Raw genomic sequence first — 15,683 nt, forward strand, 5'->3', positions numbered from 1 at the left:
ATGTATGCAACATCAAGGTCACCATCTTATATACAAAATGTAAGACTGCTGAAGTGTGGGAGGGGAGTCAGTCCTAAACACAAGTTCTGTCTGGTTCACTGGTGCTTTCTGTCTATGCCTGTGCAAAGATAAAGGAATGGGCATTCTCTATGGATTAGTGTGTATTAAAATCATATTATGTGAAGAAAATTGAGGGTATTCGTGGGGAGGCTTTGGTAGCCATAAGGTAGTTGCATGCATAGAAAATACAAATGGAAATATTCACTAGCTTACTGAGTAACTAACTACTTCTCAGAAAAAAAAGAAATGCTTACTCTGAATTTTTTAGGACATAGAACATGAATCTCCATATGAAATCACAGTTCAAGAGGAGATCACAGCTCGACTGCACTTCATTAAATTTGAGAACACTTACATTGAAACCTGCTTAGATTTCATTAAAGACCATCTTGTCAACACAGAAACTAAAGTGCTCAAAGCCACAGGGGGTGGTGCCTACAAATTCAAAGACCTTATTGAGAAGAAGCTTGGACTGAAGTAAGTGGAAACTGGTTGACACTCATTAGGGGATAACTCCTCTTGTTGAAAGATAAAATACTGTCACTAGTAAATGTTAGACTGCATCCTTACGTGGTTATACTGTAATCTTCAAGGACTTTATAAGCTTAGCAAGGCTGGGCTTGAATGGGTGACATCAAGGAACAAGCAGCAAAGAGTCCTGTGGCACCTTATAGACTAACAGACGTATTGGAGCATGAGCTTTCGTGGATGAATACATCCGCTGAAGTGGGTATTCACCCACAAAAGCTCATGCTCCAATACGTCTGTTAGTCTATAAGGTGCCACAGGACTCTTTGCTGCTTTTACAGATCCAGACTAACACGGCTACCCCTCTGATCAAGGAACACGTAAGTGCTAGATGATGTGATTGTAATTCAGTAGGAGATACTTCTCCCTCTGTATTGGTACTGAATTTCCCCAGCATGTTGGTAGGGTGTGCTGTGCTGCCATACATGCCATCTTCAAGTTGGCAAGTAACTAAGGTCACTAAAGATCTAACAGTTTGACACAATAGGGGTCTTAATCTCAGGGTCCTGGCTAAACTCCAGCACAGTTAGTATATTCTGTTTCCCTAAAACTCTCCCTGCAGTTTCAGCTGCAAGTGGTAATCATACCTTTGTGTCTTAAACACTGGGTAGCGTGACTCTGATGTTAGACAATTCGACTATCTCAGAGGTGGCTGCATTTCAGTGGTGGGCAAGTGATTCTCTATCAGTTTCTAAAGTGCTTTGGATTCATTTTGAGGAGAGTTCCTATCGAAGCTATCATTCCTAATTCTGGAATACCTATCAAAGTGGAATAAAAATTTGAAGCTCTATATAAATGCTATCAGTTCTTTAATAACAGGAATTGCAAAGCTCTGGAATCTTTAGCCTGTAACTCTTGTATTTTCTCATGTCAATATTTTTCTGTACATAACAAATCTACTTAGTCTGTGTCCAAAATCATAAGCCATTAAAAATTGTTGATTTCTATTTTCCTGCAAAGTGTTGCTTTTTACTTGTTGTTGGATTTGTGTGAAAAAAGGTAATTTTAAAAGGGCATATTGTCTTTAGGATTATTCTGTTTATAAGTGTGTGTGTTTTCTCTTCAGGGTGGATAAAGAAGATGTAATGACTTGCCTAATTAAAGGGTGTAACTTTGTGTTAAAAAATATACCCCATGAGGTGTTTGCATACCAGAAAGATTCAGATACTGAATTCCGATTTCAGACAAATCATCCAAATATTTTCCCTTATTTGCTAGTCAATATTGGCTCTGGGGTTTCTATAGTGAAGGTGAGTAAGCCATTAGACTATTTCTGTGTGTGTGTGTGTGTGCGTGCCCGTCCGTCCCCTCAAACTGGTGAACGGTAGTCATCTAGATCTACATGTAAGGCTGTCAGATTGACATTTGTTTCCTTTCTGGGTTGGTATTTAGACCAAATTTTAAACAAAAAAAACAAAACTGCACATGTTGACTTCCATTTCTTAATATAAGCTTTACCTGTTTTTCCCCTGGATTACCATCTGTCCCCTTTTAATTGGATAAGGCTGTGGTTAAAGAGGCTAGTGTAATAGCTGCAAATGACATACATAATACAAAAAAAATAATTAAAAAAAAAATCATACAACACTTTTGGCAACCACTTGTGAATAAAAGCTTAGGGCTGGTCCATGCTGGGAAATCACATCCTCATTGTTGTGTCTCTGGGGTGAGATGGATTACCTTTGCTGATGAGAGTACCCCCTCCTGTCAGTGTAGGTAGTGTTTACACTGAAGCACTGCAGCAGCATAGTTGCACTGCTGTAGCATTTCTAGTGTAGACAAGCCTTCAGCCTTGAGATGGATGCTCTGAGCAGAATAAGAATACCTGCTTCTAACTTCTTTGCCTGAACTTCTCAGTATAGAAAGTGGGTATGGGGGTGGCAATGCTTGCCTGCTTCAGAAGTTTTAGAGGATTCGTTATGATCAAAAGCACTGTACATTGTGTTAGTGACTAACAGTTTCCAACTCTCAACATGTGACAAGGGTTGTGTTGTCATAGCTAATATCCTCTAAATTAAATCTAGTAACCATCCCATGCACATCTGTAGTGGTTAAAATTACGGTCAATCCATTAAAGCAACTCTTTCTATAAAAGCACATCTGTAGTTCTGTAGAGTGAATCTCTAAGCACTCTGGGTTAAATAAAAAGCTATATGGTAACCAGTGGGCCAGATACAGAGTGAGAGATTATAGGAGCAATGTAGGATTTCAAAGTCTAACTTGGATATGTAACAAAGACAAGGAATCTCTGCTTACAGATAACTTCTTATATTTTTGTAACTATTGTGGTAGAAGTACCCAAAGGCCTCAATTAAGATTGTGCTGTGATCTGTACGAACATGTTAGACACAGTGGGTAGGTCTACATTGCAATACAATACTAGTGGCTGGCCCATGTCATCGGGTTGGAGCCCAAACAGCTACACTGCAGTTCTATAGCCCTGCAGCCCGAGTCCCATGAGCCTGAGTCAGCTGACTTTATTGCAGCGCAGACATACCCAGTTCTTACAATCTAAAGACAAGGATGCTACAAATTCTTTACATAAGAGAATTTTGCCATTGAAATGCTGCCACCTCTGTTGGAGTGTGGCAGCCAAGTGGACAGCTGGCACACTGAACATGGGGGGAGAAAAAGGGAGGGAAATTTGGCCTACTCTTATGTCAGATCCTGTGAGATGTTGGTTTGTCCATAGAGCAGAAAGGACTTCTGACTTCTAAGGAGTCATCCTGAAGACCATAAACTGAATTTCATGCAGCAAGTCTGTATCTAAAGATAAAGGGCTAAATGGATCCTACTGAGATTGGATCGTGTAGTTCCATGGAGTCCATATGTTTCACACCTGGTATTTAGATCATTAAGAGCTGCCCTGTTGACAGCATTTATTCATACTGTGTGCATCCATTCCATTGCCTGGAGTCCATATGTTAACCTGTTTATAGGTGTGTTGTGTATTAATTCATACTTATATCCATGATTGTTTATTTGATAAACTTGTGTTTGACTCATAGGTGGAAACAGGGGACAAATTTGAATGGATTGGAGGGAGTTCAATCGGAGGGGGAACCTTCTGGGGTCTCGGAGCTTTACTCACAAAAACAAAGGTATTCGACAGTTGCACTTTTAGTAGAATGGGGAAATACAGGGGTGCTACTAAGGGTACGTCCTTCTATACTTACCGTCCGGGTCAGCGGCTAGCGTTCGACTTCTCGGAGTTCGATATATCGCGTCTAATCTAGACGCGATATATCGAACTCCAAACGCGCTCCCGTCGACTCCGGAACTCCACCACCATGAACGGTGGTGGCGGAGTCGACGGGGGAGCCGCGGACTTCGATCCCGCGGCGTCTGGACGGGGGAGTACTTCGAATTAAGGTAGTTCGAGTTCAGCTACGCTATTTGCGTAGCTGAACTTGCGTACCTTAGTTTGACACACACCCCCCCCCCCTTAGTGTAGACCAGGCCTAAGAGGCCTTCAGTTGTGTTTGTTCCTCTTTAGAAAAGAGGAAAAACCAATCTGGTGGAGAATGATGATTTCTAACCTTGCACATTAAGAACCACTATTCCACCACAGAATTTTTTTTTAAATTGTCATTAATGCACTATGCAGTTTATTTGTATATTCTCTATTAAATCTCTTTTGTTCCCTGTTGTGTCTGCTGCTGCTATTAAACAACCAACCTGGGCCCCTGAGCTGTGATAACATCCTCTGTGATACTAGTGCATAAATCCAGGCAATACACCAAAAAAGCCCCATTAGAAACACAGGGGACAAAGCAATAAAGAAATACCTGTCAAGTGGGCAAAAGGCTGACACTGCCTGGGATAGAGGGTTTTTTTCCCAGCTTCTAGGATTGTGCGGGGGGCGGGTGTGGTATAATTCCCTTTTATTCTTTAATAGTCTTTTCCCTCACTGTGTACAATTTTGAGAACAGTCTGCTCCATGTTACCTGTTGATTTTCTGTGCCCTGTGTTCCAACATGAATGAGCTGCTCAGACCTTTAGACTGAAACTGAACCTGGAGATCAGATCTCAAGTCCTGAAGAGCAGCAAAGTCGAGAGCACCTGAGTATTGTAGTATATCTGAGGCAAGAGGGGTAGCTCAGTTCTTGTTGCATTTCAGGGGATTTGTAGGTTCAGAGAACTGAAGGCCAATTGCCAATCCACAGCTTAGTCTGGTGCTGCTGTGTTTAACTCAACACCGTTTAAACCAGGTGGTTTTTCTGTGTCCCAAGATTCATGTGACTGTTCGTTACACAGGAGAGAGTTACATATCAGGAACTTGTCAGGGGAAGGTCAAAGGGAAGAGTCCATTTTCGCAGTGTTTTTTCGGATACATTTATTAGTCTCGGAGCCTTCACAACAAGTCCTCCTTTACTGGACTTGGAGGAGCAACATGTCTAGACTTCTAACAGGGTTTACGGCTGAACTGTAAGCAGTGGGGGAGCCCAAAGGGGCAGGACTAGTCTGCTGCTAGGTTTATTTTATTTTGGTGCTTCCTTTAATAACTCTCTAGCTGGACAGATGGCCTCTCTTTTAGCTTTACTTTTGGAACTAAAATACCTGAGACATAATCCCACTTCATCCTATAACTAAGCCCACTTGGCCTCCCCTCCGGAGTAGGGGATAGGTGCACTGCCTGTGTGGCAGGCTCTGGCTGGAATTCTATTCATGCTGATACCTGAAAGGTTGCTAGGCTACACCAGCAGTCCTAGTAACAAGGGAAGGAATGGAAAAGATGGCTGAGTATTAAGAAGTTGATCCAGAGTAGCTCTTATGAGCTTCACTACAATTTACTTAGGAACATGTTATCCCTGTAATCAGGGTGAGGTGAAGGATACTGAGCTAAGGCTTTTTGCTAATCTGCTTCTTGAAACATTATAGAATCCCAAGTATCTAGGGATACTGGGTCACATTCTATTTATATATGCCTGTGCAACCCTATTTGAATTCTGAGCCATTCATGGCAGTTGTTTGGGTGAAAGGTGGCATATTTGTCTTGTTTCGCACCATGCTAGTCTAGGACAGAGTTCTCTGCCAGAGAGCAGCAATACCCTAAAGGGTTACGAGCAACAAACTTGGAGGACACTCACACATTCCTCATTTTCAGTCTTCGAGGGGGAACATCTTTCAACCAGTTACTCGCATATGGTCAACTGAGGCCTGGTTCGGAGAGGAGTGGTTACAATATGAGATTGTGAAGCTCTGCTCTAAGATTAGGCTGGGGAGTCAGTCCCTGTGATCTGAAATACAAGGAATGCCTGGTTGGTGGGGGCTGGTTTTGTTGAATGACTACTCTTAGTAAGAGTTCTGCAGAAGTTTGAGATTCAGACGAGATTATCCAGAAAACCTGGAGTAACACTTTGCTTTTCTTCCGCAGAAATTTGATGAATTGCTGCAGCTTGCTTCAAAGGGACAGCATACAAATGTTGACATGCTGGTGAAAGATGTGTATGGTGGGGCCTACCAGACACTGGGGCTAAGTGGAAATCTAATAGCTAGCAGCTTTGGGAAATCTGCCACAGCAGATAAAGGTACCAACGCAGGGCAGGGGGGATGAGTCTACTCTAGAGTTGCTGTATAGATCATATTTTGTCTGTTTCCCATTTTACTGTAATATGCTGATTGTGTGAATATTTGAGACACTTTCAAATACTGAAAGGATGAGAATGTAGTTACCAACTTCTCTAGTACCCATTTCCCTGTGCCATGGGATTTTGTGAGGTTGTGGGAACTTCATAAGGACCAGTGTCTGTATTGGCCTGATTCGTCAGAGTTCTTCTTTCTAACTAGTGGAGAGGAATGGATGCAACCATGTCCTTTCTGGCCCTCTGAAGACTAGGCTGGTATCTGTCTCCAAAGGAGTAGGCTAGCTTAAGATCCTCCTTTTCTGTTCTGCTGTAAACTCCTATAAAATCTGTCCCTTGTGCTTTAACTGCACAACTGATGGTAAACAGTTTGTTCTACTTCTGTCCTCTTCAGCGCTGGGGAACTAGCAGATCAATTGAGTCCAGTCCCAAATGGACCTAGCAGTGTGTTCATACAGTGCATTAGACTGTCACAAGAGTCTTAGGGCTGGAGCTATAGAGGGAAGGTCCCAAATATTAAACTTTTAGGATTTGCTGCACATATGGCTTTGTGGTCTTATCTGGTTTGAAACATGACATCTAGACGTCTCAGAAGGGTTAGCTTGGCACTCATTACTTTTAAAGTACATAAACTGACTACATGCAGTTTACTGTATATGGGCCTTTCAGGTGATGCTGTTTCCCTGCAAGGATGTTAAAGATCCCAGGGCACTCTACTTAACTGGTAGTAGCCACACTATCCTTCTTAACAGATTTCCTCTCATACATGTGTGATCCTGTGTATGTAGCCCTTAGAGTGCTTTGAAATAAAAATCACTATATAAAAGTAAAGCTATTGGCTATCAATTTAGCTTTCTATCCTGGAGACTTCCAATAATTTTTCAAACAAAAAAAAGTTCTAATCCCATAAAACCAGCTATTAGAGCTGGACAGGAAACTATTTTTCCCCATCCTGTGAAAATCAGATTTTGAAATCAGGAGCAAGAGAAATTTTCACAAACCTAAAATCTAAAAAAGTTGATTTGGATTAATGAAATATTTCTATTTTGAAATACTTTAAAAGTTTACTATATATAGCTTCAATTTTGAAAGTCCTTTTGAACCAGAAAAAACAACTTTTCATTTAGAAACCTTCTAAAGAAACTGACAGCTTCAAAGTTTGTCAATTTTTTTTTAAGTAAAAAAATTCATTGAAACTGACCCTTTCCCACAGTTTGTTTCAACTGGTCAGTATTTTCTAATGAAAAAATGTTTTGCTGAAGAATTCCTGACCAGCCCCACTAGCTGTGTTAATCCCCATGCAAGCAGGAAATGAGCAGTGTATGATAGGGCTGAACTTCCTTCCTTGAAGCCAAATTCATCCCTATTCTAGTCTAAAGAAGCCAGTGGAGCTACCCTGGGGGTGAACTTTGCTCATAGTCTGCCTAAAAATAATGTCCACTTGGGCATGATTCAACCATTTTTAATGTGTTTTTATTATTTCTTTCCTTTAGAATTTTCTAAAGATGATATGGCAAAGAGTTTACTGCACATGATCAGTAATGACATTGGACAGCTTGCCTGCCTCTATGCTAAACTCCATAACCTACACAAAATTTACTTTGGAGGATTCTTTATTCGGGGTCACCCAGTCACTATGCGCACAATCACCTACAGTATTAACTTCTTCTCCAAGGTAATAAAAACTAAGCTCTCAGGAACACAAGAACAAGTCTTGGGTAACTTTCCCAATTTGCTGCAAGACCTTAACATAGTTGTTTTCAAATGTACCAAGTTGGCAGCATGATCAAAGTAATGCAGTGAATCTGTCACACATGGTTATTAATAATGAATGGCCACTGACTGGGGCCATCCTTTACTAAAGGTCAAGTACCGCTATAAAGATCAATTGCAAACAGTTATGCAGAGTACTTGTCTGTGGGTTTTCTAACAGTCTCAGTTGTCCTGTAGCTGCTCAGCATTGATCCTTTCCATCTTCCTTGCATGCTACCATGATTATTCAATTCCTCTTGTTAATTTCACAGTCCCTTGTCAAATTCAGTGTGGGATTGTTCTATGATAAAACCTGCAACTGCTATCCGCTTTAAAAAAATACCAACTGCCATTCCTTCTAAAATAGCTATCTGAAATCATTTCAAAGTGTAGTTTTCCCCTTTACAGAGGCTTTCCCTAGTTCCAAAGTTTTGTGACCTGAGAGTGGGGGTGAAATCCAGAGCCAAGAGCTGGTTTTAGACATGTTGGTTTGCCAGTGTGTGGTGGCTTTATAAATTAAATGGTATTTGGACCCCCTAGGCATCGATGCTTAGATTTTTCACTCTCAACTTTCCAGGGTTGGATCTCTGGATCTTTTTTCCATTTCTCTCTGGTCTCCCTCTGTCATACCCCTACAATGCCTTTTTATAGGCTAGCTGCAAGCTTTAGGAAACAGCTAGTTTCCTCCTTAACTACTAGTGTAAGTGAGTTGTGAAGTCAGTGCTGGTCTTTTGCTGGACCCCAAGCAAATGTTAACGTTCTTTTGGGAGCTCCTCTGTGGGGGAGCTGATTTTGTCCCCTCTCTCCCTCCCGGTTTCCACAACATTTCTCATTGCCTAGGAAGGTGAGGGGATTTGGTGGATAATGGGTACACTCATTAGCACTCTAAGATTCCTGCATTGTGTTGAGGATGGTCTTGCTTTCTGGTGTTGACAATGAATATCTCCTTGACTGGTTTAACAAAGAGTGTGTGCGTGGGCAGGTGTATTGCTCTTTCCATTTGCATGGACATTCCAGTGTGTTCTTGGGTCTTGAGCCAGTGTGATGCGAGAGGGAGTGAAGTAGAGGAAGGAAACGAGTGTCATGGTTCCGAGAGATGCACTGCCAAACATGAATGAATGTGCCAAATGCCCTGACATTAACAGCACTTTTCCTTGGGAAGATGCAGTAGCTTTCTGGTACTGAAGCACTGGCCAATTACACTTCCATGATTATTCAGTCTTAGAACAAACTGCATATTCCTCCTTGCATCTTCCCTGGCTGCCTTAAAATCCTGGGCTGGTAGGTGTAAGTAGTACATGCTGAAAAGAGACGTTTCAAATATGCCTCCTGCAGCGCCATTGACGTTATTGAAGTGTGTTGGAATGTAGCATGGATACAATAAAATATTCTAGCTGGTTTATCTGTGTTATACTTAAGTGTAAATTAGTGACGAAGTGCATGTTAGCAATCAGGGGCCATCCAAATGCAATGTTTCATATTGTGGCAGGGAGAGGTTCAGGCATTGTTCCTGAGACATGAAGGCTACCTGGGAGCCATTGGGGCATTTTTAAAAGGAGCCGAACAAGACAGTAAGTACAGTATCACTATGTTCTGTATATGCAGTGTTCTAAAATGTCAGTGTCAGCCCAAGCTTCTTTCAAGAGGCTGCATGTAAATCATTGGTTAATCAAATACATTTGCCATTAACAGCACAGATTTATTTTGTAAACACTTATTTTCTTCTGGCAGGGAGATCTGTTTACTCCATTTTCTTGCTCCACTTTGAGGGGCCTGGAGGATTTGTTTATTCTCTCTCCCCTCCCCCCAGTGACTGTGCCAAGAGCAATCTCCTCTCTAAAGGCAGAGGGAAATCCAGGCTTCTGATTTATCTCCTCTCTGGAGAGGACATTTTCTGAATATGGCCAATGTGCTAGTGTAGAAATAATGGAATTATTAAATTGCATTCTTTTGCCCATAAAAACGCCTCACTAGTTGAAGAGCACAGGTCTGCTCCTAGCATTCTTCTGTTACAGGTTGCTTTTGCTGAGTATAGAGCTGTGGTGCGGCACTCTCTGATTAGTTACCACTATTTGTGGTTGCTGTATTGACAAGCCACTCAGTTTGTGTGTTAGGGTGGGAACAGAACCAGACAGATTGGGGTTAATAAAACTTCCTTACTTATCCAGCGATCTCTGCATTTGCAAAGATTATTAAGCCTCATAATACTCCTGTAAAGCAGGAAATTTTCATACCCATTTTACAGAGAGGGAAAACTAAGGTACTAAGAAGCTATGCAAATTGGTAGAGGTTCTGTGGATCTGAAGAGTAACTAGGAATCCCCTGCTACACAAGGCATGCTTTTTCTGTAGCTGTATATCCCACACTCTGACTAGTGCATTTTTTCTATTTATTAAAAGAGCAAATTCTTCCTAGAAATAACTTTAAAGAGTTTATTAAACTAATTGGTTGCAATGCATTCTTAATAAGAGCTTTAATATCTTTAAAGGTGAAGATGTACTAGGTTTGGAAATAAAAATAGGGGCTTGGAGATAAGAGAAAATGTTTGGTTTTTTTTCTTCCTGGAATTGACAACATCTTCTCTTCCCCCCCTGCTTCCCCCTTTTAAAAAAGGGTTTACTACATTAAAAAATGATGTAATGATCATTTCTGAAACATAGGGTTTCTGCCCCCTTCCCAAATTCAGTAAATAAGAAGCCCCAAATTGCTAATTAACTGGATGGTTGAGTAACTCTGCACTTTAAAAAAAAGTTATTTCCATGGCTCTTTTCCCTTGCATTTGTCTTTATTTAAAACCTACACAAAGGCATATAGACATTAAAATCACTCGTGGTATAGACAGTCTTACTTTCAGTTTATGGCCTCCATCTTTGTTCCTCCAGATCCCAACGAGTACAGTTGGGGAGAGAATTATGCTGGGAGTTCTGGCCTTATGAGCACTTCACCCGATCTCTGCCCCATGCAACGTGCAAGGAGTGGCACGGTAAGTTACTGTCTTTCTAGGACCAGAAGCTGTCTTCCCTGAGAGATCATTTAGAACCCTCATGGGACTTCAGGACTGTAATAAAACTATCAAACTCCTAACTACTTTCCCTACACACACAAACCTCCCCATCTTAAATAATAGTTCAAGATCCCAAGTAAATAATTTGTAGCCTGATTTCCTCCCCCCAGAAAGTTTGACACCCAGTTGAATGGCTGTCAGTCTTGTCATCACAGTTAATGAGACTGCACATGCAAATCAGTTGTGTACATAGATGACCACTTAGACCCAGAGTGGTTTGAGTTGCAAATTAGTCCAACAGTTGTGCACCCAGTGGTGCATGTGCAGTTGGTAAAATGTATCTTGAAAACTGAGCCCAACATTTGCAAGTCAACTTTTAAAAACCAACTAAGTGAAAATCAGATCCTCAATTCAACATGCAAAACCCAGTGTTTGTGTTTCTTCTATAGCCATGGCCACAGCTAATGCCTAAAGCAGTATAAGGAGTACACTGAACTATTTCAGATGCTAGTAATGTCCAAGCATATGGTCATACTAAGATCGTGAGTCTCAACAGGTGGCAAACCTGTCTGTGTGTGGTGTACTCTTCCTGTCACTCCAGGGAATGGTGATAGGATTCTTTAGTAAAGAAGCCGCATCAATGTTAATTTTTCAGTAAAAAACACTTTACTTGTATGATTTACACTCAATCTTGGATAACATTTTAGGAGAAAAATAAAAAAAATTTGGGAATTCACACACACTGAGATGCTGTCCAAGGTCCATCAATGTCAACTTCTTGTTGATTATTGCTGTATCTAGATAAGGAGTAGCATACACACTAGGAATAGTGCGCAGAGGCTGTATGTAAAACCACTGAAATACTTGAGTGCTCAGTTTCTAACCTTCCTAGCTCTTATCTGACTGGGCAAAAATGTAAAGGTATCTAAGTTGTACATATATGTAGGTGAGAACAGGTAATGTGTGCAAAATATGCAGTTTCATTTGCAAAAATAAATCTATGCACTTTACTAGGTTTTTTAAAAATATGCAACAGAATATTTGTACAGGTAGAACTAACTGTGTGTGTGGGTTGCCTGTTCTTAAACTTATAGAAAACATTTGACCCTAAAGGTTGTTTTAAGGGCTCTGGGGGAAGGGCAGCAAACAGGAATGTGTGAACTGAAATGGAGGGGAAAATGTGTGCTCAAATACTCCTTCAGAATGATCCCACCTCTCGTTTTACCAGGAAACTTGTGGGAAGGGGAAAGAAATAAGGGGATTACTAGAGGCTTTTTTTAAATGAAAAACTAAGATATCAAGGCAAAGCTTTGACAATGGTGGAAACATTCTTTACTATACTCTATGCACACTAATGCAGCTGTCCATTAAGTTGTAACTACTGTTGGTTAGTCCCATTACAAATCAATCTTACTGGACCAGCCTGTTTGAGTTAGTTTAATTGGGAAGTCTAATACCTTTATTTTTCCCATCACTTCCCAGTTTGACATGTTCGAAATGGACCGGTTGGAGCGACCGCTTGTTAACCTGCCCTTGCTAAAGGACCCATCCACGTACATCCCTGACACTGTTGACCTCACTGATGATGCCATGGCCAGGAAATATTGGCTCACTTGCTTTGAGGAGGCTTTGGATGGGGTAAGGATCACGATGCAATAGTGTATCTAAGCATTTTCATGATTTGGCAAATAGATTTTTCTGTGGGCTGACATGGATGAGCTCAGACTGCTAACTTGAGCACACAGTTACACTTATGGATGAATGGAGCCTTCCCCTCTTGCAAATCCTATAGGTGCATCGGTGGAAGTCCTCTGGACACTCTTACCTCAGCATAATGGATTTACTTTATTTTCTTGTGACCTTTTTTGAACAGTTTTCAAAGCATTTTATTATTTAAATTCCACTGTATGCTCCCGGTTTAAACACACACACACAAACGAGGGGGTAAAGATGGTAATGCCTAAAGGGCCAGATCCTGCTGTCCTTGTTCTTTTAAGCAGTCCCACTGATTGCAGTGGAACTACTGGTGTGAGTCAGATGAATATGGTTTGGCCTAACTGAAATGATTCACATGACTGTCCTGCTCTTAACTGATTCTGTGTTTATAAGTCACTCCTGAATTCCTGTAGCCATAGTACGCAAACCCATCCAAAGAATGTATTAGCTATAAAAAGAGTTACCTAAACCGCATGTTAACTAAAGAGCAGATGATTTGAACTTATTGTAGCAGACTGGTAGAATGTTGTATCAGATGCTTCTATCTTTTGGGATTATCTGGAATGCCCCCCTCTACCTATATTAGTCAAACAATAGTAAGCACTTATTTTTAGATGACTCTTTCCTCTGAATGCATATCCTTCACCCTACGACTTGAATCTGGGGGAAAAACCTCAAGTCTAAACTTCTTTGGGGTTGGCATGGGGGCACCGAACATTACAGAAGGCAGAACAAATATTTCCAAGCCTGAACTTCAGCCATTGAGACTGTTGCCTTCTACCCTCATATGATGGGTAATGCATTTGGCATCTCTAATCCAGCCTCCCTGTTTCTCTGTCAGGTAGTGAAACGTGCTGTGGCCAGTCAGCCAGACTCTATTGATGCAGCTGAGCGAGCAGAAAAGTTCCGACAGAAGTATTGGAATAAGCTTCAGACACTCAGACAGCAGCCTTTGTAAGTGTGGGCTTTTTCCAGTGAGCACAGTTAACTTAGATGTGATTTACTAAATGTTTAATATGCATGTGTTAGCAAGTAGCTCACTGTTTTGTAATTCTTTGTTCCCTACATGTTACATTTATGTCATGTGCATAAGAAAGAAAGTTAAAACTACTGATTTTATAGGTTCCTACCCCAGAGTAAGCCCCATGCATATAGAGGTGACTCACCAGCTGGTGCCCTCTCATGGTTGGGTGCAGCATTGCTGGGCCTTCTGCTTGGTTGCCTCCTCCTGATGGCTGTTCAGACCCTCTGTTGATCTGGCTGAGTGACTCGGCCCTCCAGCCAGCTCACACTTAAGAGTTCAGTCCCTTTCTGGGGAATCCAGTTCCAGCTGTAACTAGTCAGGCTCTCATTTGGCTTCTTCAACATCCCACCTGGCACCTCCGGGAGCCAGCAGCGAAGTCCTTCCAACTCAAACAGAATTGAACAGATTGACACTCTTCTGTCAATCTCTGGAGACCCCTCGGTAGAACTCAAAACAACAAACAAAGCTAAATTAAGCATCTTTAACCCCTCTCCAGGCTTGAGCCTCTCAGGTTCCTCCGGAGCCCACGGATTGCCTCCCTGGAGCTTGGCCCCTTTCTCCAGTGACCCACCACAGGAGTCAGCTCTACATCTGCAGTCCAGCTGCCATCCCCCTGATGGCTGGGCTTCCTCCCTTTTTAAATCCTACATCCTGCACAGGTGTGGTGCGGTGGGGCTATCTGAACAGATTGGCTAGCCCAGGGGTTCCTTACCCTTAAAGGGGCAGGCCACCCTGTTACAGATGCATATGGGAAGAAATTGTGGGGTTTTTTTTATATATATATATATATAGGGTGCTCAGACTCATTAGTAGGAAACAAAATATTTCTACATCCCAAGAAATCCAAATAACAACTGTCTCCTAGGGTAGGAATCAACACTCCATTGTATGGCCATAAGTAAAGCTTGCTGTAGGCCCCCATTATTGATAATCTTGGCCCATATTAAGAGTAGACTGTGGACTGATACTTTTAAGAGGTAATGTATGAAAAATAAGGGTAAGGACCTCTCTAGAGTCAGATGTCCAGCTAATCAGTACTGCGTCTCGTTCTAGCTAATTGTGCATGCACAAACGCAATGGACAATCTTATATATGGTAGCCTTTTATACTGTAGTGCCTTCCTAGCATCAGAGGCGCCTGTGCTCCTAGTTAACCATATTGATTTGACCACAATTACTCGAACTTAACAAAGATATTTAATATTTATAGCACAGTAAAACGTGATGGTCTAGACACTGCAACTATCCTAGAAGTAGTAATTACAGTGGTTTAATGGCCAGATGAAGATGGTGGGCATGGGGAGAGAAACAATTCTTCCTCCACTCTCTGAAGCAGCTGATCCTCCTTTCTCACTCTTTCTTTCAGTGCCTATGGCACCTTAACAGTGAGAAGTTTGTTGGATACGAGGGAACATTGTCTAAATGAATTCAACTTTCCAGACCCCTATTCAAAGGTAAGTCCTTCTTGCTTTACAGGGTGGACAAAAATGTAAGTTCAAGATATTTTTGCATCCTCTCAAACTTGATGTAGGTAGGTAGTTGCTCATGGTGAGGAGTAGGGGACTGGATAGCTTAAGGCAGAATTTCTCAGCTGGTGGGTCACTATCCCCAGGGGGTCATGAAAGGCAATCAGGGTGATTGCAAGGCATTGAATATTTTTGTTACAATCTAAATGAAAGAAAAGTCTTGTTCCCCTATTCCCAGCACACATTTACCCTTTTAAGTCAGATATTCTGTTAACCTCTCAAAACACACTCATTATATCAGCTAATCATTATCACTGGGGTTTTTTCACTGTTACATTTATAGTAAATATAAGGGGGATGCATGCATTTTGCAAGGCTGATTTTATCATGGGTATGCCTTTGCTTAGGCTTGTTTTTGTTTGTTTGTTTGTTCTTGATGGCTTACTTGACACTACTTCCTGCTGGCGAAGATCCATTGTCCTGTCACTGACTTGAAAAGAAACAATAGCAATTTCTGCTCTTTTTCTAGCATTAATGCGGTTATTAGCA

General features: G+C 41.4%; 1 protein-coding gene across 1 annotated transcript in view; it reads left to right on the plus strand.

Moving 5' to 3' along the window:
- The window catches only part of PANK4 (pantothenate kinase 4 (inactive)), a 31,770-nt gene that overhangs the window by 7,540 nt on the left and 8,547 nt on the right, over positions 1-15,683 (plus strand). Inside the window, exons 3-12 of the mRNA XM_044996063.1 lie at positions 329-537; positions 1,655-1,838; positions 3,597-3,689; positions 5,966-6,119; positions 7,667-7,848; positions 9,415-9,496; positions 10,808-10,908; positions 12,412-12,567; positions 13,487-13,599; positions 15,035-15,122. Coding sequence (XP_044851998.1) covers positions 329-537; positions 1,655-1,838; positions 3,597-3,689; positions 5,966-6,119; positions 7,667-7,848; positions 9,415-9,496; positions 10,808-10,908; positions 12,412-12,567; positions 13,487-13,599; positions 15,035-15,122 — 1,362 coding nt within the window. The remainder of the gene's footprint in view (positions 1-328; positions 538-1,654; positions 1,839-3,596; positions 3,690-5,965; positions 6,120-7,666; positions 7,849-9,414; positions 9,497-10,807; positions 10,909-12,411; positions 12,568-13,486; positions 13,600-15,034; positions 15,123-15,683) is intronic.

This window comes from Mauremys mutica, chromosome 21, assembly GCF_020497125.1.
Source record: "Mauremys mutica isolate MM-2020 ecotype Southern chromosome 21, ASM2049712v1, whole genome shotgun sequence".
Lineage (NCBI taxonomy): Eukaryota > Metazoa > Chordata > Testudines > Geoemydidae > Mauremys > Mauremys mutica.